This window comes from Montipora foliosa, chromosome 3, assembly GCF_036669935.1.
Source record: "Montipora foliosa isolate CH-2021 chromosome 3, ASM3666993v2, whole genome shotgun sequence".
Classification (NCBI taxonomy): Eukaryota; Metazoa; Cnidaria; class Anthozoa; order Scleractinia; family Acroporidae; genus Montipora; species Montipora foliosa.
In genome coordinates, this window is record NC_090871.1 from 3,117,424 (window position 1) to 3,144,904 (window position 27,481).

General features: G+C 39.6%; 3 protein-coding genes across 3 annotated transcripts; 2 read left to right on the plus strand and 1 right to left on the minus strand.

The window, feature by feature from the left end:
* Positions 1-42: 42 nt before the first annotated feature.
* Positions 43-11,310, plus strand: LOC137996473 (katanin p60 ATPase-containing subunit A-like 1). Its single transcript, XM_068841909.1, has 11 exons — positions 43-175; positions 1,300-1,481; positions 2,242-2,414; positions 3,673-3,910; positions 4,268-4,392; positions 5,629-5,734; positions 6,123-6,281; positions 6,888-7,014; positions 7,828-7,959; positions 8,948-9,074; positions 10,932-11,310. The coding sequence occupies exons 2-11, from the start codon at positions 1,317-1,319 to the stop codon at positions 11,128-11,130; spliced, it is 1,551 nt and encodes a 516-aa protein (XP_068698010.1). The 5' UTR covers positions 43-175; positions 1,300-1,316; the 3' UTR covers positions 11,131-11,310.
* A 4,160-nt stretch (positions 11,311-15,470) lies between these two features.
* Positions 15,471-23,865, plus strand: LOC137996475 (trafficking protein particle complex subunit 3-like). Its single transcript, XM_068841912.1, has 5 exons — positions 15,471-15,548; positions 15,660-15,757; positions 20,060-20,159; positions 22,061-22,243; positions 23,427-23,865. The coding sequence occupies exons 1-5, from the start codon at positions 15,507-15,509 to the stop codon at positions 23,544-23,546; spliced, it is 543 nt and encodes a 180-aa protein (XP_068698013.1). The 5' UTR covers positions 15,471-15,506; the 3' UTR covers positions 23,547-23,865.
* A 1,206-nt stretch (positions 23,866-25,071) lies between these two features.
* LOC137996474 (uncharacterized) lies at positions 25,072-26,860 on the minus strand. The gene has a single exon (XM_068841911.1). The coding sequence runs from the start codon at positions 26,747-26,749 to the stop codon at positions 25,595-25,597; it is 1,155 nt and encodes a 384-aa protein (XP_068698012.1). The 5' UTR covers positions 26,750-26,860; the 3' UTR covers positions 25,072-25,594.
* Between the last annotated feature and the right edge of the window lie 621 nt (positions 26,861-27,481).

A 27,481-nucleotide genomic window follows, 5' to 3' on the forward strand; every position in this document is an offset into this window, starting at 1 on the left:
ACATATCCCATGATGCTCGACGAATAAGCGCGCCAACAGACATGCTCAACTCGATTTCTTGGATACTTGGGACGATTGGGACATACGGCGACATCGGCTTTGGATCTTTGGAACGATTTTTCAACGATCAGCTTGTGTTCTCAACGGGTCATTTTACTATTTCAACTGTTTTAAGGTAATATTTTAGTTTAAAACTCACATTATGTTTCCAATGGAAGAAAATCATTGGGATTGCTGAATGACTTTTCTACATTGTGTGATCGGGTAATGTTTTCGGTTTCCGCTTGGTTTTGCATTTAACGCAACCAGCTCGCTGCACTGATTTAATTTATGCTTTATAGTTCGCTCTTTAGTCTTAAAGAAATGTCATACTTAAAAATATTCTCGAGATGGTCAAACAATAAGCACAATAATCACCTCTGACAATGATCTGTGGTGTGAAGTTGCATTTTATTTTATTTCATTTTTATGTAATTTAATTTTATTACAATTTAATGGAACAGAAGTTACCCTGAATATTTAAATAAGCGAACTTTAATGTTAAGGTGAAGAGCGAAAATCCACGGGAAGGGAATTCCATATATAAACAATTCGATTTTAAAAGGTTAAATTGTATACTACTTCTCCAAGAGAAGTTGCATACGAATATATGCAACTCATTTCCATTTGATCCGGGTGAATGGCACTGCACCAGGACTCGCTTTGAAACCGAGGCATCCAGCAACTCGGAAATGGGCTGTTTGATGGCTCTGTTCTGAACTCTTTCCAGACTTAAATGTTCTTTAAAACGGTTTAGGTTGACCAGACCTCTAAGCCATATCCCTTGACTGCATGAACACAATCGATCATGATTATTTCAAGTGGTGGGGTTGTGTTAACTATTATTAAACAAGACAGTAGTTTGTTGTACAGTAACAGACACCTTTCAGTTAATTCCCAATCTGGAGGACAAAACAATAAGATTTGTTTTGCATTTGAATGGTTTGTTTCTCTCAGGGGACAGAACAACCATTGTTTTGTCCTACTGAAATGGGTCTATTCAAGGATTGCATTGACATCTTGTTTAACATAAACAGGTTTTTCATTAAGAAATAAAAAGACAGGAGAATCATTTGGAAGAACAAAGCTTTTTTCCAATCATAATGCCCACTAAGAGAAAAATTTAGCGGAGAATTTTGCATAATAGCCGGAAAATTCACCAATCGCTAATGCTTGATAAAAACCTTTCAGCAGAGTACAAAATAATGGTTTGCATTGTTTGCTTTTTGTCTGTTTGTTTGTTTTTGCTACATCTGTTAGATTTCTCTTGGACAAAAATGAGCTTAGCCGAAATTTGTGAAAATGCCAAGATGGCGCGTGAGTATGCCCTGCTTGGTAATTATGACACATCATTGGTGTATTATCAAGGTGTCATTCAGCAGATACAGAAACACATCCAGCAGCTCAAGGATGATGCTATTATGAAACAGGAATGGCACCAGGTTGGAACATTTTGTTCTTTTTAAGCCAGATAAAAATTTATTTAACATTTGCATCTGGGCTTCATTTACTAAACACTAGTGTTAGTGGCTAAAGAGACAGAAAAATGATATTATTCAGGGCTCAAACTTGGCGGTGGTCTACTAGCCAAATACCAGTAGATTTTGAATTTTGACCAGTGGATTTTCCTCAGTTGCTAGCCATCTTGGCTACTTAATATTCCCCTCTATAAATAACTTAGGTCTTCAAACATTTTCAACATGATTTTTTCATTTCAACAACTGGCATGAATTAAAGAAAGAAAGAAAAATAATTCTATATTTGAAAAGTAATTCAATATTTGGTTTATACAAGTTTGTGTTTATTCGCTGACATATTGATTTTGCTTGATCGGGGAAACATGGAACCAAGTCGAATACCCATAATGCAATGCTATCAAAAACGCTTGTCCACCATCTTGAAATGCAAATTTACGATCGCCGCGCGTGATTGCTTTTGTTATGGATATCACTCCGCCAATATTTAATCTTTTTGAATAATTTCTTTTTTACATCAGAGATCCTATTTCGATCATTACTTTAACCGAAAAATCCAAATTTGACGAAAATTGCCAAACTGAAGGTATATGTTAACCTTAAGATTTGGTTTCCCCACCCTGATTTTAAAGTAACACATCAGAGGAAAAACGGGAAGATGGAAATTGTTCATCATTTTGTCCTTGGGCACTTACAGTGGCATTTTTTTTTTTTTTTTGTATCACAGGTGCGACAGTCAATTGTTAAGGAATATGACCAAGTCAAAGAAATCAATCAAACCCTAGCTAATTTCAAGAAGGATACTGTTCATTTTGGTGGGCCACGACGATCACATGAAGAGGAGCCAACCAGGGACCCTGATGTTTGGCCGCCACCAGCACCAGTTGAGAGAGACCACAGGTAAAAGAATAATTGGAGACTCGACGTGGTCAGTATGACAATAAATTATCATTATAGTGATACTCACTGTTGCGTCACCTATTGTCATTAATATGCCAACCAGAGATCTACTGACTGTTGAAAGAAAGGTTGTTTTGTTCTGTGGTCGGCAAAAGTGAAACATCAAAATTATTGTTATATAAACAATAAATATTGCTATCGGTAGAGATATTTATTTTAATTGCATGTGTTAAAGGGTAAATTTGATCACAGGTCAAAATGATTTTAACCTACACTGTAGGTTGATTTGAAATTTCTTCTTGTCTGGTATTTATTATCATAAATAGATACAAAGAAACTACAAATCAACCATTATTTTGACCTTTAGTCAAATGTAACCTGTAGCATATTTGCAATACATTTTGTAATTATTCTCGGTTTTCACATGACGTCACGACCGCCATGTTGGTGCCCCTAAACAAAGAAAAGGCGGCCATGTTGGTGCCCCAGCCAAATCCTCCGGGATTCTCACTCTATTATTATGCAAACGCTTCCTTTTGTTTTCGTTGAAAAACATGGCTGTTGATCACGTGAGTGAAAACCAGCAATACTGGTAATAATTTATTGGCACAAATCCTTTCCCCTCAGAGATTTTATTTGGCCACATTAAATGAGGTTAAATGAAATTTAACAGATATTTGCACATGCGTCCATTTCTTCCTGCTATAGACCTTATTCATAAATGGCGGTCACATTTATAATTCTTTTGTCCAAGCGTAAATTAGCCTACCAAGCCTCATTTTAGAGCAACAATTCCTTTCAATTCATTGTATGGTATTGAGGCTTGGTAGGCTAATTTGCACTTGGACTAAAGAATCATAAATTGATCTCCATTTATGAATAAGGTCTATGGGTTGTAGAGCTTATTTATCGGTGTGGAAGGAATAAGGAGCATTTTGTGTGGGGCGTTTAGCGGTTTTTTCCCCCTCCCTTTCCCCTCTACTTTCCATTGTTTATCACTGTGACAGGTGCCTGTCTTTTTGGGGGGCATGGGGACTCATGGCTGGGTTGTCAGGTTTTGCCATCCATCAGTGCAGTCTCCATCTTGGAGCTGGCTGCCAATTGGGGAAGCTCCAGGATGTCTCATGCATCCAACCTCCACTTAGCAACACAGTTGTTAATTTTTACTAAGTATCACACAGAGGCTTATAAATTCAAAGTTACCCCAGTAAGCCATGGGAACAAATTTGGTTTAAGATTGGAATTTTTTTCATTTTAGGCCCTCCAAACCAGCCCCTCGTCCAGTGGTAAGGAAAAATGATGATTACAACCCCTCAGTGAATCGCGCATCTGCACCAAGCAAGCGTCCTGATCGTGACCGAGCTGCAGATAAAGGTGGGCGTAAGCCTGCTGGGGGTCCAAGTAATAAACCCTCACGTGATCCAAGACAGGGAGACAGGGTGCGTGGTCAACAGAAAGGGGACAAAGACAAAGGAGCTGCCAAGAAAGAGCAAAAGGTGAGAATGGAATAGCTTGAACAACTTTTTACTTACAACGCTGTCCTACTGGTTACGAAGTACACTGTAGAGTTGTGTCACTTATGACCCTGTCGGCACGTCCTATAAATAATTGAAATTCCTCACAAATACAGTCTGTGACAAAATTCCATGGAACAGTACACGACTATACTGATCTAAAGCTTTCGTGGCTTACTCTCCCCTCACCATGTTGTTTTCACGCGAGTTTCTAAGCCCATTTGCCAAAATAACATTGTGGGAGGGCAAGGTATTGCGAAGTGTTTCAACAATTTTGTTATTATTATTATTATTATTATTATTATTATTATTATTATTATTACATGTATTTGTTGGCAGGATGAAGCTAAAGGGAGTGATGGTGATGCAGATGGTGAGAAAAGATTTGATGGAAGTGGGTATGATAAAGACCTGGTAGAAGCTTTGGAAAGAGACATCCTACAAAAAAATCCCAATGTTCACTGGTATGGCATCATACTATACAGAATTTAACTATTCCTGGTATCTTTCTCACACACAACTGAGAGCCAAGCCGAGCCAACCATGCTTTATTAACACAGCCAAAACGTGATAACTACAACATAATAGACCCTATAGAAAATATCAGGAACTCTATTATTTTAACAAACTGAATGGAATATGATAAACATCCTTAGGGTAAAAAAGCTGCAAAACTGCACTGAAAAAACCAATGAGTGGTTGGTAGGAGGGGCAGGTTAGTCAATGGTGGATGGCAAAAACAAAGTGAGCTGCCAACAAACCATGTGATGTAAAGACCCCCCACACGCTGGACCCATTCTCCCAGCTGTGTGTGAGAAAAACATTATTATTTTCCACTTAATCTGTTCCTCAGCCAGTGGAAAAACTCACTTCGTGTAAATTAAAAGAACTAAAAAGAAAACAATTTTACTAATAATGATTGTAAATTACAATAGACAGTAATTTATTATCTTACGCTATGATACCTTTAGGGTAGATATCTCAAGAACTTTCTAACAATCAGACCCAGCATAGCTGCAGCTTACACAGGGCTCGAAATTGCGAGCAATACAGTCGCATTTGCGACTAAATTTTTCCCTTTGCGACTAAAATATCTAGAGAAGTTGCAAATTTGCGACTTGTCACCTTCGCTGTTTTGAAACAAAAGGGTTAGCAGTTGCCACTTTGCTGCTACTTTTGCTAAAATAAATAAAGAAATGACAAAATTATTTTGTTTCTCGCTGTGAATTTTCTCTGAAGATAGCGTAATTGTAGAGTAATTTAGCTGCGATGTTACGTGCACAGCTCCATTTCTTCGATCATTCGCCATTTTCAGCGGTTTCTTTACACACAAGTATTGCGGGCTCATATTTTCTGCTAAACCACTGACAACACAATGCAGCGCGGCAATTTTGCGACTAAAATTTGCGAAATTGCGACTAAATTTTCATATCTTATCGCAAAATGCAACTGGATTTTTTCGTTAATTTCGAGCCCTGTTACAGTCTTATTTGTTTCTTACTGACAGCCCTAAAGTAATGAAATGAAAATGTGCAACTATCACGAATAAAAATATGATTGTCCTTTCCAGTCAGTTTGTTACCCCATTCCACTCGGTTTGAAAGTGTGAAATGGAATAATAATTATTATGATTCTCAAACATGACTTTTACTGTTTTTGTAACTTAGTTGGTGGGTTTTTCTGATTCATTGTTCATGCAGGAGTGATATTGCCGGATTGAGTGAGGCGAAGAAGTTATTAGAGGAAGCCGTTGTTTTGCCTCTCCTCATGCCTGACTATTTCACTGGCATCCGTCGTCCATGGAAGGTGCAATAGTTTCTTTGTTACAAAATGAAGTGAACCCATATTGGTTTGAGTTTGTGCAGGACCAGTGTATTCAGACCTAAATTTTAAAACATGCAAACAATCTGCATCAATGAAGCCTAACACATCACCGTCCCTTCTTAAAATTGCAAGGCATAGCTTGTTTTTCTTGCATGCTATTTTTAGCCACTGTTAAGATTTCATAGGGAAACACTTTTGTTAATGTGTTTTTTTAGTCATCTAAAGACCTTAATGTTCATGATTTTGAACCATTATACACAAATGCTTGTTTCTTAAAGAGTTCGTTGCATATGATATTCATAAGAGTGACCTTTCATGCAACCATATCTATTGATGACATGTCATAAATTGCCTTTTTTTTTTTACTCAGGGAGTGTGTATGGTAGGCCCACCCGGAACAGGGAAGACAATGTTGGCCAAAGCTGTTGCCACTGAGTGTGGTACGACTTTCTTCAATGTTACGTCGTCAACCCTGACATCTAAGTATCGTGGAGAGTCTGAAAAACTTGTTAGGCTGCTTTTTGAAATGGTACGTTATTACCAAGGTTTGTTTCATGGCCCAGTTTTTCAAGATCCAATTAACATTAATCTGTAGTTAAATACAAACCCAGGCTTTAACATTGTAACTCTGTGCTGAAGGAAAGCAAAGGCCTGTTCAATTTTGAAAGTTAAACTGCATTTTAAGTTTCCTGTAAGCCAGGGTTACAGTGTACATTTTTGTGCAGGATTAATACATTTAAGTTCAGCGAAACAACACTGCAAATGTGACATTTTCCAAAAACAGTGTTGTAGTCCTAGTGCCTAAAGGACCAAAATATTGTAATTTGACAGTGGGGTTATTTGTAGCTTTGTTTTGTTATGGTTGTCATTTTTAGTTGTTTTTTGGTGGGATTTGTTTTGACAATAACATGCTGTTTACACAATAGACAAGGACCTGGGATTACACACTGCACTCCAGCAATTCGGTACAACTAAATTTGTCTTAATTGCTTCAAGATAACAATATTTAACTAATACCATTCAAAATGCACTTATAACAATTGAGAGAAATTCGCATTTAAAGTGCAGATCATGGAGAGGATTTACAACGATTTGAGGCAACTGTCAAGATAATATTTTTTTTGGTCTTACATAGGCTAGGTTTTATGCCCCAAGTACGATTTTCATTGACGAGATTGACTCAATCTGTAGCAAGCGAGGGTCTGACAGTGAACATGAAGCCAGCAGAAGAGTGAAATCCGAGCTGCTAATACAGATGGATGGTAAGTATTACAATGGTGAACCTTGTGATGTATGTTCAAGAACGTATCACTATCTGTAGAACAGCTTGAGAGGTGTACATGTTGCCTGTGAGCATGCTCACTTGTTTGGGTTCTGAGCAATTATTTTGTGGTGGAACCACCAGTGCATGAGAATGGGGCACTCATACTTTGCATGTTGGCTGCTCGACTGCCAAAATACTCACTCGATACCCCTAGCAAAAGTGAACCTGCTCACAGGCCATCAGAGCTGGTGTCCGACAGGTTGATGTAGTCGAGGAGCAATCCAGCAAGTGTGAGGAGAATCGTTGGTAACTTAATGATCCTCACCACCAGAGGCACTATTACACTGAATTACTTGGTTAAAGAAGAACAACTCTGCAATTGAACAGGCTACCGGGAAATTACTCTACTGAAAGGCAAGCATGTTGAAAGATCAGCTTTCCAAAACAAGCGGTTGGCAGTTTCACAAATGGTTTTTTGGGCCCGAAAAGATATCGGGACTTTCGTGAAACGACTTTCTCTGACTTTCGTGAAACGAGCCCCAGGACAAAGCTGCCACGTGTTTGAATGATTGCACAAATAGAGAGTGAATTTTAATATCCAAATACCCAAGACTGGAAACTACATTTAGAACATTTGAAAAATTGCCATTGGTCAGCCAAAAGGCTTTCCATTTTGTGTGTAGAAGTTTTTTTATTTTCTAAGTTCCGTGTGTATGATTTGGTGTGGGGCATTTATGTTGGTACAGCTGTAAAAAGGGTGGGAGTTGTGTTGATTTGTCATGATTAATAAAATGTGCTTTGTTTTCCGTAGGCGTCGGTGGAGGTACTGCTGAGAGTGGCCCTCAGCTTGTTATGGTGTTAGCTGCCACTAACTTCCCTTGGGATTTGGACGAGGCTCTACGCAGGAGACTGGAGAAGAGAATTTACATTCCTCTGCCTGAAAGTACGGTCAAAGTGTATAATTATTTATGTTGACATGCTATCCTCAGAGGGCTAGTTCGACGGGGTTCCACTAGCCTGCAAGCCTGATTGGCATAATTTTATTGTTTTGGGGAGTTGTGAGATATCACCCCTGGGCAGAAAATCGACACTCCCCGGGTGGGCAAAAGGAACAACTTGCAACGATTACTGAAGATACTACTACTCTCAGTTGAATATGCCACTTGGGAAGTTTGGTAACAAAGTTTCAGCGTGAAGCTGGCAAAGACAACTTGCTTCGTTTCCAAGGATTGACGTCATTTAACTTGTTATGGTTACCAGTTTCATTTAACCGTTTGTAGATTTTTGCGGGCTTCATCACTCATGACGTCAAGGCCCTAAAAGTTACTCTTGGAAACGAAGCAAGTTGCCCTTGCCAACATAAGAACTCAAACTTTGAAACTTCGTCGCGAAACTTCCTAAGTGGCGTACTCAACTGAAAATCGTAGTTTGAAGAACTATGTATATTGAATTATGAACAGAAGCAAATAATCGTAGTTGTGAACATTACTTAAGCAGTAACGAAAGGAAAGCTTGAAACAGAACTTGAACCCAGGCTTAAACGGAATTTGGACCCAGGACCTCTGCGATAATGACGCCGTGCTCTACCAACTGAGCTGCTTTCGATCCTGCTCAAGTCACATTCATAACTGGGATTAATAATATTTATCCGTTTAATCTTAACATGTTCGTTGACGAATTTTCGTTTTGCCCTGGCATAAGACGAATTAAAACAGAATTAGCTGAAAAAGGATATGCGGTTGATTAATTTTAATGAATGACTGGGGAATATCGTGGGAAATATAAAAATGTACCAAACCCAATCGCTGAAGTGGCTCGTAGCAACTGTACAACACCAAAACTTGCAAACAGACAACAACCGGTCTTAGTTGAAGCAAACGCGAACAAACGCCAAACGTAAATTTCTGAATTCTTATTGTTATCGTTTCTAGCTGTTGGGCGGCTTGAGTTACTCAAAATTAACTTACGTGGAGTGAACATGTCTGAAGATGTTGTTCTCGAAGAGATTGCTAAAAAGATGGAAGGCTACAGTGGAGCAGACATTACAAATGTTTGCAGGTATGGGATAAAGAAATGGTGCGAGTATTAGTCTCCTCTTCACGATCAACTGTTTTAAATTAATAGACAAAGAATAAACACAAATTTTGCGATACGCGTAGAGTTTTGACATAAGTTGCCCAAAAATCTAGCCAATGTTCCAACGGTGGCGGTTTTCTGGTTGGTAAACCGTACCTTCCTGTTCAACATAATTATGTTGCGGTTGTTGGCGGTATTTGAGAATTGAAGTTTGAATAAAAGACATGGGATAATTGTATCTCACCGACTGGCTTTGACTCGTTGCGTTTCTTCTCGTCTTCCTTTATTCGTTGACGTTATGTTGTTTGCACTTTTCAGCAAAGTGTTAACCACGAATCTTTTGCGGCACAAAGGGTGACAAAACTGCGAGAGGGCGTTAACCAAACTACAACTTCAATGACTTTGTAGTGCTGCCGTGTGTACAAGGCGTTTCCGACAAAATAGGTCGCATTTTGAAACAACAAAAGGTCAAAGTAGCTTACAAACCACAACTAACCATCAACAGCCTTTTTCCACGCCCCAAAGAGCTAGACGATACTGACCGCCAGAAATCAGGCATAGTGTACAAACTCAATTGCACACAGTGTAATTTTGTGTACTATGACCAAACAGAAAGATCATTAAAGACCCGAATTGCGGAGCACAAAAAGGCAGGGACAGGTTTTGATCAAAACTCCAAAGTTGCAAGCCATGTCCACCATTTCAGCCACAACATGAACTTTGAAAACGTCAAGGTCGTTGGTTTCGAAGCCAATTACCACAAGCGACTTATCCTCGAAGCCTGGCACTCTACTTTGGACCCGAACACTGGGAACGATCATATCGTACTTCCTGAAGCCTACAAAGGCATCGCGCGAGCATGAATTGCATGGTCACGCCCGCAAGCTTCGCGCTACGTTACTTTAAATAGCGTATGACAACGAACTTCGCTTTCATATCACTGATGAAGGCTTAGGCATTAGCCGAAACGTCTGTTGAAAAACAACAAAAGTCAGTGGCAAACCTTTTTCCTTAGAACTTAATGTCACTGAAGCTCATTGTATTTTAGCTACGGCGCACTGGTGAGGGCCAACAAGCCTGAAACAGCTGTCAGCGTCTGCTTATTGAGCGCTGATCATGCTGTAGGTTTGGCCGACCGTAGTTCCATTTTGAAGAGAATGCCTTCGTGAACGTTGTTTGATCTGTCCTAACAGTGATGTGTTTATGCTTATCACTGTGTTGATCCTGCGTAATGCAAAGATCGTCAAACTTTTTATAAATTAATTTATAAATTAAGTGATGAGTTTTTCATATATATGATATATCATTTATTCGCTCACCTCTTACGGAATATAACTCGAACTCACAAGTGCCCAGCTCCCCGCAGCTGCAACAACACCAATTTTATGCACACTATTTAGGCAATACAAATACAGAAATTTAGACGAAAATTACAGGTCAAAAGAAAAGATTATTACATATGTATTGAATAAATGTGCAACAGCCGAAGCAGCAAAGCTAGCTCAGTTTGTAGAGTAGTGCAGCACAGTAGCACGGTCATTGGTTCGGGTTCTGCTTCAATCCTGGATTTTATTCACACAAATGCTTAAGATGCTGCTTGACTGCCACAATCTCCAAATCTCGTGGGTTTTGAACTCTTCGAAAATTGATGCCACTATCAGCAACTCGAATGTATAAACGAGCCGTAATGGTAGTGAATGAGATACTTTTTGGTCGTTCTATTATTTACTTCAAAGCTTGACCTGTACCTTATCCCAGCTCTATAAACTGAAAGTAAGTTGCGTCACTAGCTTTTCACGCGTACCGGGTTTTTTTCCATCACTTTTTTTGTCGTTACAGAGATGCGTCCATGATGGCAATGAGACGTCGTATTCGTGGTTTGACGCCAGAGCAGATAAAGAACTTGCCGAAAGAGGAACTGGATTTGCCTGTTAACATGGAAGACTTTGGCTTGGCACTTAACAAAGTCGCCAAATCTGTTTCTGATGCTGACATAAAGAAATACGAAGAGTGGATGAAAGAGTTTGGCGCGACATAATAGTATTACGTCGTTACGTTCCGCTTCAGATGGCTAATCCAAAAATCACGTTCCGTGAGCGAGACCCTTGAACCTCCGGTTGATTTGAAGATTGATATTCAAGTGACGGCTTGAACTTGTAACAAGAATTCTTGATTGTTGTAAAAGATACGTTAAAAACCAATATAATATTGAAAAGGACGGTTTTTCTTCTTGTTTAATTTTACTTTGTTTCGGGGGTGGGGGGGGGGGGAGGGGTTGAAGGGGTGCTTTTAACGCCCTTATTGTAGTTATTGCTGATTGTCGTGCATGGAAAAACCAGTAAATTAAGTTAAGTTGCCAACAAGTTAATGCAAATTTTATATTCTACCAAGGAAAAGTTCACTTCTGAAAGGCCACTTGAACGCTTTATTTTTCAACCCACTGCATATGGTATTGTTCTTGAAAACCGTGCGCTTTGGCCCATTTTAGTCAATTATCTGCAATATGAACCTCGAAATTAGTAGTTATGCAGTCTTGCGCCAACCCTAATCCTAACCCTGAAGGTTTTACCACTAAATGACAAAATACACCAAGTACCTACCGATCTAGCGTGAAATGGAGGCTAATGCGGGCAAATTAATTTGCATTAGGAAAGATTTGCCCGCATTAGCCTCCATTCCATGCTAGATCCAGTCCAGCCGTGAGAATTCGAATGGTCTATTTAAGTTCATGAAGCAACCTCGTTCCCAGGGTCTCTCTTCTCTGCTTCTATTGTCGTTGAGAAAAAGACAATGGAGGCAAAGAAGAGAGACCCTGGGAACGAGGTTGTTCATGAAGGAATGAAGGGTTAGTTTCTAAAGAAACTGTGGTGCTGCGTCGGTGGGGAAGTAGTATACAAAAATTTGGTTTTATCAACGGAGTTGATAATGTAAATTGGCCACCGTACAGAGATTCTAAAAGCTTTTAGAATCTCTGTACGGTGGCCAATTTACATTATCAACTCCGTTGATAAAACCAAATTTTTGTTCATGAAGGAGTTACGCAAATGACAAAATTAGCGTTAGGGTTAGCGTAAGGGTTAGGTTCGGGTAATTGTATAATTACTGAACGTTTTATGCCTTGTTTAAAAAAATTTGAGACAATAGAAAGAGATACCAAGTACCTACCTCTAGATTCATTACAACCGTTAGAATACGAAACTGGCCTATTTCAACTCAAACTGAAAACGGAGGATACTACGGGTGATGTAGCAGCTCTCGTTACGTATAATGTGATTGGCTCGCTACTCAAACCAAAAACAAAAGACTAAACAATTGAAACATCGAATTATAATCGAATCAAATATGAAATGGGTTCACATCAACTAATTGCAGTCCCTGATTATAACTGGATTATAATTACTTCAAGCAACCTCAAAGGGGTTGTTTGAAGTAATTACAATGCGTAATTGAACAGAATGGCGAGCACGTGGTGGTATGAGCAGACGAAACTTCTAATCGCTTTATGGAGCGAAGGTTTGGATTTGCCTTCTATCCTCGGAAGCTATCCTTGGTTCTCTTCTCGCCTCAAGCACATGATGGTGATGATAATCGTGGCAGCCACGCGATACAGCGGCATTTTGTCTCACACTGCGAGGTTACCCTGCGATTGTATTTGAATTTTCGCAGATGTGAACAGAACCATAATTGAATAAAATTGAATGGAGTATGATAGCCTGATATATACTTCAGTTGATCATAATCAACGTTGAGTGTGAACACGGCTTTGGACTTAAAAACAATAGAAGCTGCTTACTATACGAGAGCTTTTACACTACTGGATAATACCGGGATCCTTCTTTCTTTAACCTTACTTAGTAAAGCCACTTGCATTTTACAAAGTTGCAGACAGCGGCCTGGCATAAGAAATAAATACAGGTAACCAAGTGAAGAAAATTACTAGATGGAGAAATAATTGAGTGTCATTAAACTTTACTCTGAGATAATGAATTTACGCTTAGATCAGCGAGTTAAACTTATTTCTCTAAGCTACTTTGCAGACAGTGCATCCGTTCTGGGGAAGTGCGCGGGAAGAATCATTGTTTAAAGTATTCCGTAGGTGGACAGTAAGGTTAGATAGATAATACGGTATTCTGGAGCCAACCCGTGTAAAGTCTTATAAACCATCGTGGCTTTTTCAATTTCATGCTGGCGCGCTAGATTTTTCCATGCTAGGAGTTCTAACAGGTAACAAGCGTCTTCATCGTAGTCTGAAAATGTCAGAACACGGACTGCTCTTTTTTGTAATTTTTGAAGTTTGTTCCTTAAGGTTATCCCACGGTTTCCCCAAACGGTATTGCAAGAATTGAAACGAAGGTGAATAAGAGCTTGGTAATTTAGTTTTAATGTCGCTTGGGGGACAACACTGTTATTTTCAAAGAGTTAATTTCACTCCAGTGCTGGAGTGAAAAAGTGGAGTAAAATGTACTCCTAAGAGGAATTAATTTAACTCCACCAAGAGTAATTTTTACTCTTACTAGTTAATATTCAAATGCAATGACTTTGCTAGAGTAAATTTTACTTCACTACAGAGTAATATAAAAAAGGTGCCTTACTCCCTCTATGGCACCGATGCCAAAAGATACTTTATTACCTTCTCCATGTGGCTACCCCAATCGAGATTATCATCGATAGTCACTCCAAGAGATTTAGCAGTAGCGACTTGGGTAACTCGAAAATCATTAATTGCAAGTGTTGGGAAAACTGTTACAGTACTTGGCCTCAGCGTAGATGCAATTGACATGAACCCGGTTTTTGTCATATTTAGAGAGATTTTGTTTGCTCTTAGCCAGTAGTGAACATTTTCTAAGTCTTTTAAACTTGTCTGAATATTGTAAATATTGTTCCTCGCGACTGTATGATAGAGATAGAGATCTGATCTGCTAATCGCCCTTTCTCGCAGTCGGAGACTGAATTACTGAGGGCGCAGCTCAACGAGGTCGGGCCGAAGGAGCTGTGCTGCCGGCTAGGCGCTCGGCCCCTTAACACGACCCATGTATGACCTCGGAGCACAGCACCACAGCCTGATGGAATAGGCCGGGAGTCGATTTTGAGGAGGGAGGAAAACCGGAGTACCCGGAGAAAAACCCTCGGAGTCAGATTGAGATCGACTGAAACTCAACCCACATACGACCCGAGGCCAGAGTTGAACCTGGGTCACAGAGGTGGGAGGCACGGTTGATGACCACTAAACCACCCTGACTCCCCTAAAGGTATTATCAGCGTACATCTGAGGTTCGCATTTTGACAGGCAGTTGGGAAGATTATTAATATATACATAATAGAAACAATAATGGACCTAAGATGGTACCCTGAGGGACACCACAATTTAAAGAGCAACTTCTAAAGAGGAGACCATTGATGGAACACATTTCTGTGCGGTCCTCTAAATATGACTAAAACCATTGATGCGCAACAACATTAATATACCGTAGAGGTTTAGTTTCGATAAAAGGATCTCGTGGTCAACCCTGTCTAAAGCCTTTTTTAAATCTAGGAATACAACAGCATTGATTTTTCCACGGTCAATATTATATGCCCAAGTATCCGTGGCCTCAAGAAGAGCCGTCACAGTCGAATCATGAATAGCACGAAAGCCCGATTGATATTTACAGATGATGTCGTGTTGTTCTAAATAGGCATACAATTGATCATAGACAATTCTTTCAAACACCTTGTCCACAACTGAGATCACAGAGATCGGGCAATAGTTGTTAAGGTCAGGTTTTAGAGCAAAAAAAGGTTTTTTTTTCGCATTTATGAAATTCCTTCCTCTAGTGTGTTATTTTTATTTTTCTGTAAACAGTGTGCAATAAACTTGAACTTGAACATTAACTTTAATCTATCGATTTTTCATGCCGTGGGAATTGGCTGCCAGTCTCAGACTTGGGTCGCTGGAGTAGTTTTTCCTTCTTGTACCGATATAGCTTTGGATGAAAAGTCTATCACCCCTCCCCATCACTTGCCCGGATTACCGACTTCTCATCGCTGGTTATTTCAGCGAGAGGGCTCTAAAATAGGTTCAGTGGACAGCAAGGCTTGAACAGGATTTGAATCAATTACTTCTGCTCTATACCAGTTGAGTTATCTAGCCACTGGGAACTGGGAACTGGTCATGTTGCGAGTTCATATTAAACGATAGGAACGAAGACTTGGCATAGGAAAGACGTTTTACCTGCTGAAAAGAACTTCGATGATCTAAAATGCCTTAACTTTTTGAAAGTGGCAAGTTAAGGACTACGCACCACATAATGAGGTGAAATTACGGTGAAGTGATTATTGATCATTTGACGTTCACACGTACGCATTGCAGACCAATCTTTTTTCGAAATCTACCAGTATGCATCTCGACCTGTGTGATCATTGAATTTTACTGCGATGTCTCGTCAGTCGGCCGTCCGAGCCGATAATAGGAAAGTGGTGAGAATTCTGCGTCCTTTTTTCGCATTTTTGTGGCTCCATAGATGTTCTTTCGTGTTACAAGTAAAGTTGTGTGTTTGCATTTCTGTTTCAATTTCCTTCTTCGAACAGAGTGCAGAATTATTTGTTTTGACCCACGGAGCTCTTGTGGCACAGCTTGTAAAAGATTATGAAGGTGACGAAGAGGTTAACAAACAGCTTGATAAAATGTAGGTAGAGTCTTCAAACGCTTTGATTTGACAGTGATGGTTTGCATGTGACGTCATAGTGGCCATGTTGGATGGCAAGAGCAATAATCTCTCCGCTAGGAACTAAACTTTATTATTATGCAAATTCTGCGAAAAGAAATTGTATTGTATTGCCATCCAATGTGGCCACGTGGGTGAAAACCAAGAATAGCAAATTGTACTGGTTTTAGAACTTGTATACCTCTACCAGGTAATGAGGGCCTGTCTACATGGAGAGAGGGTGCCCCGACTGTCCAAGTTACTTGGCTAGGGGGGTTAAAACATAGCCTGCAGGGACTTGTAGTGACAAATTAAACCCGCATCTCATTTCTCCTTTGGATGAGATGGAGCCAACCAAGAGAGAGAGAGAGAAACTATTTATTTGTCATTTCATTCGACAAAACAGTTTCACCAGAAATGGTAATTTTGGGCCGCCATGCTTTACGATCTTCTCACCTCAGTTACCGGGGTAACCCAGCACGAACCATTTATATGGCAAAAAAGTCAGCTCGCCTAGAAGTGTGCCTCAGGCAAGTAGACAGGGTGCTCCAGGAAGGCGGGTTACCCTGCTTAGGATGAAAATACTTCAATTCGTTTTCTTAATAATAAGAAAGGTTGGCTCTCCCAGGGTAGCTTGGTTAGCCGGGACACCCTCCTTCCATGTGAACAGGCCCTAATCATGATAAGAAGTTTGTTTATCCAAGTAGGTGCAGATTCTACTGCTGCTTTCTAAAGGAATGGTTTACAAACTATAAGATAAAAATTAGTGTGTGATGGTCTGAAATCTCAATGTTGTAAGTAATGATAAGAAGTTTGTTTATCCAAGTAGGTGCAGATTCTACTGCTGCTTTCTAAAGGAATGGTTTACAAACTATAAGACAAAAATTACTGTGTAATGGTCTGAAATCTCAATGTTGTAATTAATGTATTAATTTAGTTTATTAAATATAAGTTTATGCCCTTAGTACGTGTGTCAAAAAATTAGGTTTTTTTTCCATCTCTTTTTCAGTACTGATTCCTTTTCAATGTCCTCTTAAGTCTTAAGCATGCTACAATGTTGGCCATAAATAGTTGTAACACTTCACTGGAACAGCATGCAAAGCGCGTCCAAGCTGTTAATAACATAACCCTCCTGCCCCCTCCCTTCACTGTTGCATTTACCAGTTGGTTTTTTCACTCAAAGCCATAAACATCAACATTGAAGGTGCTGAGGGGGCAAATTTCGGTCTGTGTTTACAACATTTGTGAAAAAGACTGTAGGCTTGATTTCCGCCTCTCTATAAAGTTCCATCTTTGTGGGCTGCTTTCCCAAAACAGTGGCTGTTAAGCAAGCCTAAGGCATGTTAGATTATTAAATACTGTATTTGCTTGGTTAAACATACCAGAACTTATTTCATTTTTATCCTTTGCAATGGGGCATATTTTCAAAATCATACTTTTTAAACAACAGTTCTTGACAAGAATTATGATAAGTCATCTGTAAAAATTATGTCAAACAAAAACATGTTGAAAGTTCCAATGTCTTGCTTTTTTTTATGAGATTGATTTGTTATTTGCAAGGATTACAGTTTACTGAGTTTTAATCTACTTCTTTTTCTTAGAATCCTCAGAGAAACGCTTCATTCTTTTGATTAGGTGGAGCGTTCATTAGAGGGCAGGTGTTATTCTTTCTTCTGCTTCGATCTGTGGTTTTTAATCAAGGGTAGAATTTAGTAAATATGGGCATACAGGGTTTGTTGAGCAATATTGACTGTTTATTACCCATACAGTTTATACAAACAAAATCATCTCTGAGGTATTATCTACCCTTACGGGCAGGTTATCTCAGGAGCATAGAAACCTTTGATCGCCAATATCATTTAACCCATTCACACGTCAAGTGCCTTAGGACAGTCCAAAATGGCGACCAGCTGGTCGCCAATATGACTTAAGGATGGTGCCTACTAATTCAAAGGTATTTTTGCATGTTTTACTGAATATGCGGGAAGAACAGATCTTAACAAGTGTTATTGAAATGCGAAAAGAAAATTGAAGGTAACCACGCATTTTCCGAAGATAATTAATCACAATATTTGTAAAAAGCTTTAAAATACAAAGCAATGTATGGCGGCGTTCTTTTCCAAATTGAAGCTCAATTATCTCTGAAAAATGCGTGGTTACCTCTAATTTTCTTTTTGTATACCAAGATCAGTTGCTAAGTTCTGCTTTCTCCGCATAGTTTTAACTCATGCAAAAATATCCATGTATTAATAAGCACGAGCAATAGGAAATCCGAGTATCTCGAGATGCGCAGAACGTATGCGCAATAACAATAGTAAGCACCGTCCTTAAGGTGGCTTACTACAGTTCTCCAAAGAAAAAGATCAAGACTTTGAAATCTGCGAAATTAAAGGAACGGGATGTCTCTTCTGAAGTGTTAATCACTGCAATTGATGTAAAATGTAATTTTACGTAACAAATAAATGCAAATAAGGGAAAATGCTCAATATAGTGACTGAGCTTTTGGAGGGGGGACTGGAAACTAGACATTTCAAAGACCTTTTTCTCAAAACCTAGCGGTACAACCAGGGCTAAAATTTTGGGAATTACTAAACAATATGAAGACAAAACCGTCAACAGTGTTTTATCAGACAGTTTTTCAGTTGTTATGAAAATAGAAGAAAATCGACGTTTTTGCCATTTGCGAAGAACCTGTCGGACAGATTTAACTATTTTTTTCATACATGATTATTTTTTTCTGGCTAAAAAAAGCCTGAAATTTTAAGGTGGGGTCGTAAGGCTAGTTTTTGAGCAAAAGACCTTTGAAATGTCTAATTTCCAGTCCCCCCTCCAGAAGTATGGTTAATATGTTTAGCAATTTCCCCTGATTTGCATTTATTTGTCAGGCAAAATTACATTTTACAAAATTGCAGTGACCAAGACTTCAAAAGAGACATCCTGTTGCTTTAATTTCACAGATTTCAAAATATTGATCTTTTTTTTTTTTTGGAAAACTGTAGTAAGCCACCTTAAATTTGACCCTCGGCGACCAATATTTTTGGGCTAGTCACCAGCTGGCGACTGGTCATGAAGTCTTTCAACCTCACGTGCAACTTATGCCAGCGATCAAAGAATGATTTCCATGATATTATGCACACGTGCCTTCATTATTTTTCGTTGACTTCTCGAGTGAAATGTCTGCTGGCGACCTGCGTACAGGCATGAGTTACTTATATAAAGAACGAGGGAACAAAGGAGTATATCTTGGGCATCGAAATTGGAAGCAGTTCATTCAGCAATGTTGAGGAAACATAATCTGGGTATAAAATTGATACCTGATAGCAACATACCAAAAAAGTCAAATGCACAGGGGCCCGGTTGCTGGGGGAGATTTGATGGATACATGATAACTATAAACTTGTGGTTGATTCGAGAGCGATTTCCCCAATCTCCTTCAGGTTGTATTTTGTAGCATTATCGTAAGCAAGGTTATTGTACATAACATTTATTATTATACATTGGTGTCACCAGCTCGATTTTGATTGGCTATAAGCACGCAGCTAATTCTTGTTTGCTCTGTTTCTCTTACGTCATACCTACAAACAATAGATTTTATATCTGTAGAATTGACGTCATACCTACAGACAACAGTTTTATGCATGCAGAAGTGACGTCACCTGACACACTAACCAGCAGTTTGATCAGTTTTGTCATGGCGGAGCTCAGCTCGGGAATATGCATAATAAAACAATAATAATTATCAATAATAATTATCAAGGCCTCAGTTTGTGTTATCCACCTCAGCCTTTGGCTTCAGCAGATAACACAAACTTTGGCCTTGCTAATTATCGCTAACATGCTCAACCTCATCCAATAATTATTAAGTATCACCCAACTAGTGGACTCATGCAAATCCTGCATTTTAATTGGTTTCGCTGCTAGAGGACTGTTAGTAATAGAGGAGCGAAAAGCTTGACACTTCCTTTCGTTTTATTCCCAAATAAATATTTCTTCAACTTCTATTTGCTAACTTTTTTTTATATTATTGTTTGCACACGTTAAACAAGTACAAGTTGGCTACAAAGAGTACAGCAACATTTCACAAAGTAAATACATAACAGAAATTTAAGTTTAAAGCAGCGTACATATCATTTGCTAACTGTATTATTGCCTTTTCTGTCCGACTAGTTGGTTGATGCTATTAAAAACAATTTGCCTCATGGGCTATTGACCCGTAGCCCGCAAGACTATGGGTCTAATTGGTAAATATATGGACCATATTTCTGTCATCCAATCGAATTTTAGGGGCTACAACATTGGAGTGAGATTAGTGGAAGACTTCTTAGCAAGATCTAATGTAGGCCGATGTCACGACTTTAGAGAAACTGCTGATGTCATCGCAAAGGTAATAGGGAACTTTACCAACGACGAGGCCGTCATCTCAAAACATAAATTCTCATTATCGTAATCACTTCACGACTATTCCAAGTTTTTTAATATGACAAAGGTTTGGCATTCCCTCAGGAATGAGCTGCGCTTAATTAGGGGGAGAAAATGAAAGTTTATCTTCAGGTGCTGACGTCGTCCATAAACTTATTTCACGTTGTTGTTTTGCTGACGACGGCAAAGAAATGGACAAAAGTGAAAAATGCACGTGCTGTTCTTGCAAAGCTATTGTTTTTGCCCACTAAATATGCAAATTTGTGACGTTATCGCTGTTGCCGTTGTCGTTGCTAAAGCTGCCTGACTTCTAAAGGCCGTGTTACACGAGGCAATTTTTCTTGCAACTCGCATCGCAACAAACTTTGCGTTGCAAGTTGCGAGAAAAAATTCACGTGTAACAGCCCATTTTGCAACTGCAATTGTTGCGTTGCGAGTTGCGAGAAAAGAAGAACGACCCTCTACTTTTCGCAACGTTGCGAGACAAGTTGCTTGCGCGTGACATCCCCTCTGCAACTCGTAACGCAATTTGGCAGAATGGGCCAATCAGAGCTCATCTTTCGCTCGCGGGAGATTTCAAGATGGCGGCAGTCGTAAACAATGAAAAGAAGTTAAGTGATAACGAAAAAATTGAACTGCTGAAAGATTACAAAACATTACCCCTGCTGTGGAATCAAAACGAAAAATCGCCAAAGAAAACTGACCTGGCTGAGAAACATGGTTTATCCAACGAAGGACTTAAGCGAGTTATACATTCCTTGAGGACATCTTGTTTGTTATTGTACGCGTTGCGAGTTGCGAAAGGCCAATGTGTAACATACCCTCTGCAACTTTAAAGGTTTTTTATTCGTCATCGTTGCGTTGCGAGTTGCAAGAAAAATTGCCTCGTGTAACATGGCCTTAAGTGAATGGTGCATTCTTTCGAAATAGGCCGTTTGCATGACCGTGTCAAGTGACCGCGTCATTCATAAAAAATGGTAGAAATGTTCGGATTTTTCCATCCGTATCCCGAGTACGGACCGCTCCGAAATTTCAACTTAAGCTTTTTGTAATAGTGTAAAAGTGTCGTAAACAACGTAAAATGTAAATATTTTAGGCAGTCATACGTTAATATGATTCCGATAACGAGAGCTATCATCGCGGCCGGATAAAAAAGGATGAAGGGGTAGTTTCTAAAGAAACTGTGGTGCTGCGTCGGTGGGGAAGTAGTATACAAAAATTTGGTTTTATCAACGGAGTTGATAATGTAAATTGGCCACCGTACAGAGATTCTAAAAGCTGACGTATCGAGCGTTAGCCCTTCGTCAGAGCGAATCGCGTTGGATTCGCTCTGACGAAGGGCTAACGCTCGATACGTCAGCTTTTAGAATCTCTGTACGGTGGCCAATTTACATTATCAACTCCGTTGATAAAACCAAATTTTCGGATAAAAAAGGAAGCTCGTCCCGATAATCAACGATGATTAGGACGAAGTTTCTCCTGTCAGTTTCTCTGAAACTTTTCAAATCTAAATTTGTCAAGTCGATAGTTTTATAAAAGATTAACTTTTGAACGTGATAAACATTCCACAGATTTTGAATGATTTGAAGCTCGTTTCTCAACTTTATATCCATCTGTACGTTCCGTTTTTGTTAACATCGATTTCTGTCACGTAATGGACATTTTATGCCCTTTCACAGCAAATCCCGTAGGAAAAAATAAACACGTTATTTGCCGGCCTAGTTTGGTCCTTTTTGGGAAAAACTGGGCCCTCGGTCTCTAGTGTGGCCTGCAGCCTCGGGCCATACTCGAGACCTTTGGCACAATTCTTCCCAATACGGACCTCCGGCCGGCAAAATTAATAACTTATGTGTCTTCTCCTTGCAGCTTGGCTTCAAAATGTTCCTTGGGATTTCACCTGTGATTACGAACTGGAGTGCAGCATCAGATGAGTTCTCTTTGATCTTAGACAATAACCCATTGGCAGAGTTTGCTGAGTTGCCAGAAGGTCGTGAAGGGCTTCTATTTTCAAATATTCTCTGTGGTGTCTTGCGAGGAGCTCTTGAAATGGTAACATTACTTTTTGATGTAGATAAGTATCCATAAAAAAATCTTATTAGAGTTCACATCACAGGCACAGTTTGTGATGATTGGGTTTTCTGAGTGAATATGTTGTGGGCTCAAAACATATTGTGACAGTGTACTGTAGAGTACGAACAGCCACAAAGGCAAATAAAACCGAACGCTTTATTCGTTCAACTGCTCTGCTCGACACCAAGTCAACTCACTCACTCGACGCCCGCTCACACTGTTCAGTTCCCGTATGTCCTGCGCGTACAAGCGCTGTCTGTCCAACACCGGACGATTTTACTCGTCAATTGGGGTGGGGGGGGGGGGGAGTGGGGAGGGGGCGTCTTAGGGCGTCTTAGGGTGTTTGAGGTGTGAATGGGTTAAAAAAGATGTGACAATGTTGTTTCAAATTAGAAATACAAATATGCCTTACTGAAGCCAGTGAAATTTAATTATTAACAGAAAACAGTCGCGTCGGGAGGCCCAGGGGGATAAAAATATTTGCGCTTGAAAAACCACGGGAACAAATTTTATTTGCATAAGTAATGTTAATTCCTGGAGTGCTTGATAAATACAGTTACGATCGCGAACAGCCTTCTACGTGCAAAATCCTATTAACTATTCAAGGGCACTGTCATGAGCTGCGCATGCTCGAGTTTGCATGCTCGAGCCCACGGAAAATTCTAGCCGCCATCATGGATTCACGCGTGAGTCACCTATATTCGCCGGAGTATCTCCTTTGTCCACCGTGGCCCTTCCCAGTGGACACTATTTTGAATTTGTCGATTCAACTTGAAAAAAGTTAACCTAACACTTTTCAAGTTTTCACAAGACGCTAGCGCATGCGCTTCTCGTGACAGTTTCCCTTTAAAAGCGGCATGAATGCGCAAAAGTTTGTTTACTACGGCTTTCATTCTCGCATCATTCAATGCTTTCCGGCTTCGCGAATGTGTTTGAACTTTGTCAACACGAAGGAGGCATGTTTGAGGAGACCCAGGGGAATAAAGAAATTTGCGGTTAACTGTATTTATCAAGTCTCATTAATGGTTTATGTTGCTTCATGTATTTGACGGAATTGAGCCATCTTTATGGATATTGAGGATGCAGGAAAATAATTATCGGTGCACACTATTTTTTCTGTTTTGGCTTGAACCTTCTGGCAATTACAATGTTTTTTTTCCAGGTTCAAATGGAAGTTGACGTATGGTTTGTTCAAGACTCTTTACGGGGAGATGACACAACAGAAATTAGACTCAAGTTTTTAAGGAAGTTAGAAGATGCTCTTCCGGCCGGCGAGGATTAAAGTGTGAATTGTAAAAATTGGAAGTCTTTGGGTATAATGACAGTAGTGAACCTGTTGGTTTTGAAAAACTACAACAAGATTGTCAGGAATAAAGTAATGCTGGCTTCCTGCGACAAAATGTGTGGATCGTGCGGCCAATTAGGGACACGTTATCAGGGAAAATATACAAGAATGAATTTTTTATCTTTTAGTTTTCTTCCATTCTTAGTGGACACAAAGCCCAGTACCATTTTTTATTTGTTACGGTAAATGTATGCGACCTCTTTTTGTAACTTGAGAACATAACATCATCAACAACAACCAAAAACTTTGAATTTGAGTGATTTAGTTTGGCTTTCATTGTTGTAAATTGCATTTGAGAATATCCATATGCCATGTGAAATTAACGACACACAGAGAGGATATTACATGGCCGCGCGGGGATACGAATTTTTTCTTCGAGTGCTGCGAGTATCTGTCACGAGTGAGCGAAGCGAACGAGTGAGAGATACTTTCAGCACCGGTTTTTCAGCACCCGTACCATTTTCACCGGTGCTCGGACTAGCTCGCCGAAGGTCCCAGCACGGATGAAATTTGGTACTGACAGGTTGTTTACACTGCAAATTTTATCCGAGCCGAACCTTTTTTTTTTGGGACCTGTGCCAATTTCACCCGAGCCGTGCCAAAAATTTTAAATCTTTAGTGTAAACCGGGCTTGAGAGTCCCCTGCAGTTGACAGTTCGTGCGATCTCTACGCGCTGTCAATAAGGTGTGTAGAAATGTTGTGAGAGGTTTTACAGTTTCTAATTAGGTCTCTATGCCTTAATTCTGGGCAGTTTTATCAACCACGACAGCTGCGGCTACCACAACGCCACAAAATAAGAATTTATTGGTGTAATAAAATAATCGTGTTGCACTGCCTGATGCACTCAATAAGTGCATTTTTCTATATGCGGTACTCAGTGTGACAAAAAAGCGAAAAAAAACGTAGAGTTTTGACGACGAAATCGTAAGCCAAGACAAGTTCATTCTTTTTTTTTTGACTTTAAAGCTGTTCGTATGAATACTTTGCCGTAATTGCAACGTGAACGTGATGAAAAATCGTGAATTCAAGTCCGAACAAAGTTACTTTTTGACGTGATATTTTGTATTGCATTCGTTTCGCCCGATAGCCAATTGGCCCAACTGATGAAAGTCCATTCGCTCGATCTGAAAAGGTGTTGCTTCGGACTATCCCTAGAGATAATTTAGGTGTTTGCCTGTCTACACACACTATATCTTGACCCAACTTTAATCCACTTACAACACCCAACGGCGAAAAGTAAGCCTACGCTAACCTACTTTACTTCAGTTTGACCGGACATGGTCCGTTTAGAGAAAGATTACGCTGGTCTGTGTATGTATGTGGATAAACTTTGAATTTTATTTACTCCCTGTTCTGTTATTTCATATCGGACGAGCGGGTTTTCACTTCAGGCGAAACGACCTGCTTGCGATTAGACCGAATTGCTTTCCTTTCAACACCCCAAATTCTTGTTTTCTTTAAAATTCAGCTTCATAGTATTATTTTCTGAACAGTCCATGTCCTTTAATTATTTTTTTTTTAACACCAGAAAAATAGATTCAAAAGCTGTTTTTTTTAATTCTTCAAACAAACGTTTACGGAATTCCGTGAGGAACAAAACGAAGCTACTAGAATTAATACTAGGACGATGCGATCATTAAGACCTTGTAGCTACATTTAAAAGCACTGATAAAACAGGAAAGCCGAACAACTTCTCAATCATAAAAAGTTTCTAGAATGTTCAAAAGTCCTTTCTAGCTTTCGAACTTTGGGGGGGGGAAATAACCTTTCCGTTGTTCGGTATTTTTTATTAAAATTAGGCTCATACCAATATTGTTTTTCTTTGTTATTATATCGATCCAATTATTACGGTCGGTAGGTCATGAGATGTTCTTTGGAGTAATAGTAGATCTGGAAGGATAATAAAATCTTGCCATTCGAATAAGAATTTAAAGATGGTTTAATTCAGTCGAGAGTAAGTTGTAACTCTGATAGTTAAGAGGTTTCAGCTGTTTCCTTCTTGATTTTCGTTATCAACAGCCGCTAAAACAATATTTCTCTCCAACTTTACGAGGATTTTTTGCAATGTCTGAACTGCCTTTTTCCTTGCCAGTCGGACGTTGTCGTTGCGACTTGCCTCGATGCCGTCTAAATCGATTAAACAACACGTAAGAACTTCTTCAAGAATCAAATATTGCTTTGTCTTATAGTTATCATCAAAAGCATTGACTTCCTCCTCTATTTCACCTGCTTTATCGAGTATGCTTTGAATTTGACGCAACTTTTCCTTGCTTTCGTCGGGTTCGGAAGATTTTAGTGGCTCGCGGTAATCCGTATTGTTTCCCTCATTTATGTCTTCTGTATTGGCCTCAAAAAGCCCTATATGTTTCTTTCTATCTTTGCTGCTTTCTTCTGCGTTTTCTGGACAAAACTCTCTATCCTTTTCCTCCTGGCGGCCCGCTATTTCGTCAAAGCCATTGGGTCCATCATTCTCCTTGGCTTCTTGCGGCCGGTTGTGAACCCTGAGAATATGAATAACACCTTCTTTTTGAACTGTGTTTTCGTTGAGAATGCCCCCGTTCTTTCTCTCCTCTTTATCCTCATCAAATTCCACCTTGATTGGTATGATGAAGGATGGTTGACAACATTCGTAGTTTGGCGCATTTGGCGTAGGCATCAAATGGATTTCGTCCGAGCTGTCAGCATTGTAAGTGTCTCTTGCCATCACACTGAGGGGGTGACTCGGCCATGAAGTGTAGTAATCTTCGTACAACTCCTCGTCTTTTACAACCGGATTATCAGAAAAGAAGTAACTTCTTTCATCGCTTTCTTCGCTTATTTGTTGATTACAAGGGATATCATCGCTGGCCTTCCCACCTGAATATTTCGGGGATCCTGTTTTCCAAAATTCAGAAAATTTGTCACTTCCGTTGACTTTTATACGTCCCGTTTTCTCTTCAGCTAGGCTTTGCCTATTTTTTTCCTTCAAAGATTGGTCTTCCCTCGTCTTCTGTGACGTTTCTGTAAACAGTCTATCCCTAATCGCCCCACATGGCAGACTGGACTGGGATCGAGCAAAAATGTGGGGTTTTCCCAGACTCTCGTTTGCCATCCACATTCTGTACTCCGGGTGAGTTCTTATGGGGATTTCTCTGTTCATCGTCTTGTTTAGTCCCCGATAGAGTCGTTATGACGGGAAAGTGGTTGAATTTATGATCTTAATTAAAGAGACCTCAATATCGTTCAAGACCTTTGATAAACACTTCTATGATATATTGGCGCGCGCACGCACGCACGCAAATTTAATACTTGGAGAACAGCTTTCGCAGTAATCACGACATGAGCGCGAAAGCAGGAGATCTTTTGAGACAGAATAATGGTAGTTTCTGTCTGGTTATTTATAAATTTTAATGTAATTTCGTTCAAAGGTGTGAAGTGGCGTCAATTTTGGTTTTTGATATCATGTTGTTCTAGACAGTTCCTCAGTTTTCCATAAGTTTCCTGTGCATAGGTTAAATTTTTTTCGAAATCGCTTAATTTCAACTGGTGAAAGATGGCTATATCTCCATTCATTCAGCAAAGTGAAAAAGCAAAACACGCAGAATCGTTTTTCCAATATTACAGGTGCATGGGCCGAAACTTAAAAGGATCATATTTAAAACATTGCTATTCGAAACCTTAGAAACGTGAATACAAGGTGATCCTTTGTGATTTTTTAATGTCTAGGATCTTTTTGGTTATCCATTGTCATATTTCCATCCTCGGAGACCCAGGGGCAGTCAGTCGAGACGGGACGTGAATCTGGGGACGTAGAGTTATCAAGTAAGGCGAGATTCACGTCCCCGGTCTCGACTCACTGCCCCTGGGTCTCCGAGGATGTCGTATTTCTAGA